Source organism: Lolium rigidum, chromosome 2 (assembly GCF_022539505.1).
Source record: "Lolium rigidum isolate FL_2022 chromosome 2, APGP_CSIRO_Lrig_0.1, whole genome shotgun sequence".
In the NCBI taxonomy this organism is placed as follows: domain Eukaryota; kingdom Viridiplantae; phylum Streptophyta; class Magnoliopsida; order Poales; family Poaceae; genus Lolium; species Lolium rigidum.
Window position 1 is genome coordinate 53301482 of NC_061509.1, and position 4295 is coordinate 53305776.

The 4295-nt window shown below is 47.3% G+C and overlaps 1 protein-coding gene across 1 annotated transcript; it reads left to right on the top strand.

Annotated features, from left to right (window-relative positions):
* Positions 1-1005: 1005 nt before the first annotated feature.
* On the top strand, positions 1006-2288 carry LOC124689740 (GRAS family protein RAM1-like). The gene is made up of 2 exons (XM_047223220.1): positions 1006-1772; positions 1925-2288. The coding sequence occupies exons 1-2, from the start codon at positions 1006-1008 to the stop codon at positions 2286-2288; spliced, it is 1131 nt and encodes a 376-aa protein (XP_047079176.1).
* The last annotated feature ends 2007 nt before the right edge of the window (positions 2289-4295 follow it).

A 4295-nucleotide genomic window follows, 5' to 3' on the forward strand; every position in this document is an offset into this window, starting at 1 on the left:
TTCAAGGGCAAAACTGAACTTCGTTTTCCAGAAAATAGATATACCAGAATGTGAAATCTTAAACTTTCCGATTTTATATCTAGGTTGATAAATCATCGACATAGGATTTCATCCCGTTTTATAAATAAAGCAACCGCATCATACTAGACATCGAGCAAAGAAAATGCTAGGGAAACAACACAAACATGCCCAACATAAAAGAAAAAAAAAGGTAGAAAGGAAGCCAAAGATAGATCGACTAGACAATGGCAACCAACAACTGTTGTGACCTCCGAAGTTGTCTCACCATGCTACAAGCACCTCACTAAGTAGCAAAGCATACGCGACGTTTTCCCGATCCAGCGAACTGGATGTAGGGTTTCCCTTGGTACTCGGAGCGGAGTGAAGAGGGGGTGTCCATGACACGCTTCAAGAAGGGATGGCGACACGCGCGGCCACCCTACAATACTAGTAATATATTTTTCGCTGGAAAATTAGTACTCCCCGTTTTTCAACATATGAATATATCTACACACTAAAAAAGATAAACTTGAGCAGCTTATTTTGGGATAGAGGGAGCAGGTGTACCCTAACAAACTTGAATACCTTACCGCCTTCCTATAATTACATAGAGTTCCGCCTTCCTAGAATCCACGTACAGTACGATTGTGAATTAAGGCATAGCTCGGTGGTTGGGATGGGTTGATGCATCCATGCCGCTCTAGATTTGAATCTTCTTATGAATTTACTCTCACACACATTTACTTTTAGTAAAATCATAGTGTTTTGGTTTGTTCCCCTTAAAGCCTAATATCTTTTTATATATACAAACATTTTAAAATATATACAGCATGATTCACGTGGACGCCATATGAACGATCTGCGCATGAGTGCCACCAACACAACAGATATTTACACTATTGCAATCGAACTTTTTCCAAGCAAACCTAGAGTAAATCCTAAGTAGTATACCCTCATAGCTAGCAGACTATGAGTAGTACGTACGTCCTCTAACAATCCTAGTCCATGCAGGAACAGGACAGCGGTCTTCAGCTGGTGCACCTGCTGCTGGCGTGCGCCGACTTCGTGTCCAAGGGCGACCAGCCCTCCGCGCTCCGACATCTCCACCTTCTCCGCTGCATCGCCTCCCCACTCGGCGACTCCATGCAGCGCGTCGCCTCCTACTTCGCCGATGCTCTCGCCGCTCGCCTCTCCTCCTCTTCCGCAGCTGCTGTCTCCCCACGCGGTGCTGATGCCCCCTACCCGTTTCCGCCATCGCCGGACACCCTGAAGATCTACCAGATCCTGTACCAGGCGTGCCCTTACATCAAGTTTGCTCACTTCACTGCAAACCAGGCCATTTTCGAGGCCTTCCACGGGGAGGACCGCGTCCATGTCATCGACCTCGACATCCTCCAGGGCTACCAGTGGCCGGCGTTTCTCCAGGCGCTCGCAGCTCGGCCGGGTGGCCCACCCATGCTGAGGCTGACAGGAGTGGGCTACCCGGCCGCAGCGGTGAGGGAGACCGGGCGGCATCTCGCTTCGCTCGCCGCGTCGCTGCGCGTGCCGTTTGAGTTCCACGCCGCCGTGGCGGACAAGCTGGAGCGACTGCGCCCTGCCGCTCTGCAGCGGCGCGTCGGTGAGGCGCTGGCCGTGAACACAGTGAACCGCCTCCATCGCGTCCCCGGCGCTCACCTCGGCCCATTGCTGTCCATGATCCGCGACCAGGCGCCCAAAATCATGACGCTCGTTGAGCAGGAGGCCGGACACAACGGACCATACTTCTTGGGCAGGTAGGCACAAAATTAGATTCCTGATCTTCTTTTAGTTTGTTCCCAATTTGTTTGTTCTTCATAAACCATGTGTGAATTGCAAGAATAAGAAACGTGCGACAGGATAATAGTGCACAGATAAATGTTAAATTGATCCCCTAACTCGTCTACAGGTTTTTGGAGGCCTTGCACTACTACTCAGCGATCTTCGACTCGCTCGACGCGACGTTCCCGGCGGACTCAGCGCCGCGTATGAAGGTAGAGCAGTGCCTTCTGGCTCCAGAGATCCGCAACGTGGTGGCGTGCGAGGGCGCCGAGCGGATTGCGCGACACGAGCGACTCGACCGGTGGCGCCGCATCATGGAGGGCCGTGGATTCGAGGCCGTGCCGCTCAGCCCGGCCGCCGTCAGCCAGAGCCAGGTTCTGTTGGGACTCTACGGCGCCGGCGATGGATACCGGCTCAACGAGGACAAAGGGTGCCTCCTACTTGGCTGGCAGGACCGTGCCATCATCGGCGCCTCGGCGTGGCGATGCTGACCAAAGGATGCGCGGCCAGTTGGGGAAGGTGGCCAAAGGCGGGCGACCTTCTGTGTGTGCATTAGGTTTCTCTTTTGTTACACGTGTAGATGTGTGATTAAATTCGGGTAAGACATTGTTGACAAGCTGAATTTCCAGTAAATTACATTGACAAGTAGCATATTATGCATTCTAAACAAAGACGGATTTTTATACTACTGTAATTCTTACAATTAAACTACTGTAAACATATATCTATATCTATCCTCAGTGAGTACAAAGCTTTTACTATCACAGGTATGCATCAGCTCCCGTCTACAGGTACAGGCGCATCTACGATTGCTACAGTAATAAGGCTCATATATACACCACCGGACCGATGCTGGATAAGCACAAGTTTCGCCATGAGTCGCGAATCGATCTGACTTTTGTGAGGGTTTATTATTTGAGCATCGATCTGGAAACGTCCTTTCCAGTGGGAGGAGGAAAAAATAATACTAATCATGATGATAATTGTCAAAGTGATGAGGATTATAACTTTCACAGCGAAGCATCTATGAGAACACGTATTACCCCTCAGTGGTATGGTGATCTCAATAGGAATGTCATGTTAGTTGAATAAGATGAACCTACGAACTACAAGGAAGCAATAGAGGACCCCGAATCAAAAAAAAAAAATGGCTTAAATCCATGAATTCCGAGATAGGGTCAATGTACAATAACCATGAATGGACTTTAGTGGATATTCCCGCAGGCCCCAAGGCTTTGTAGAGTAAGTTGATCTTTAAGAAAAAGAGGGATGGTGATGGAAACGTTACCATCTACAAAGCTCAACTCCAAAAGGGTTTCGATAAATTTAAGGAGTTGGCTATGATGAGACTTTATCTCCCATAGCGATGCTTAAGTCTATAAGGATTTTGCTAACTGTTGTTGCGTATTTGGATTATGAGATATGGCAGATGGATGTCAAAACGGTGTGCCTTAATGGTAATATTGAGAAAGAGTTATATATGATACAATCTGAAGGTTTTGTCGATCCTTGGGATGTGAAAAGCTATGCAAGCTTCAGCGTTCAATCTATGAACTGAAGCAAGCATCTCAAAGCTGGAATCTTCATTCGTTGAGGTGATCAAAGATTTTGGATTTGTTCAAAACATGAAAGAATCCTCCATTTCTAAGAGAGTGAGTGGGAGCTCGGTACATTCCTAGTGCTATATGTGGATGACATATTGCTGATTGCAGGTAATGGTTGAAGCTACTTATATATTAGGCATGAAAATCTATAGAGATGGACCGATAGGCCTATTAGCACTAAGTTAGGGTACGTACCTAGACAAGATTTTGAAGAGGTTCGAAATGGATCAAACCAAGAAGAGGTTCTTGGCTGTGATAAAAGATACAAAGTTGAGTGTGACTCAGAGTCCAGCAACGGAACAAAATAGAGAGAAAATGTCTAACAATCTCTATGCTTCGACAATAGGTTCTATTATGCATACCATGCTATGCACTCGACCTAACATCGCCCTGGCAGTTAGTATGACTAATAGTTTCTAGAGTAGTCCTGGAATGCAACACTAGACAGTTGTTAAGAATATCCTGAAGCACTTGAAAAGTACTAAGGATATGTATCTTGTCTATATATGAAGTGAAGAAAGGCTTGATGGAAAGGGTTACACCGATGCAACCTTTGACACTAATCCAAATGACTCGAAGTCTCAATCAGGATACATGTTTATGGTGAATGGAGGAGTGGTGAGCTGGAGGAGCAACAAACAAGCCACGACTGCTCAATCTACGATGTAGTCTGTCGCCGTGGTGGATCGATAGATGCCATGGGTAGGCTTAAGATAGGGGCCGTATGTACGCTTGAGAATCCGGGTGAGGGGAAAGATTAGAGGGAGAAGGAGATTGAACTTGGGCTTGTATTGATTTCAAGAACTTGGCCAAGGGCCAGAGGTTGAAGACGTACGGACTACAAGGTGAGAACCTACTGCCCAAGGATTGATCGTCCCGCACAGGGGTACCCCT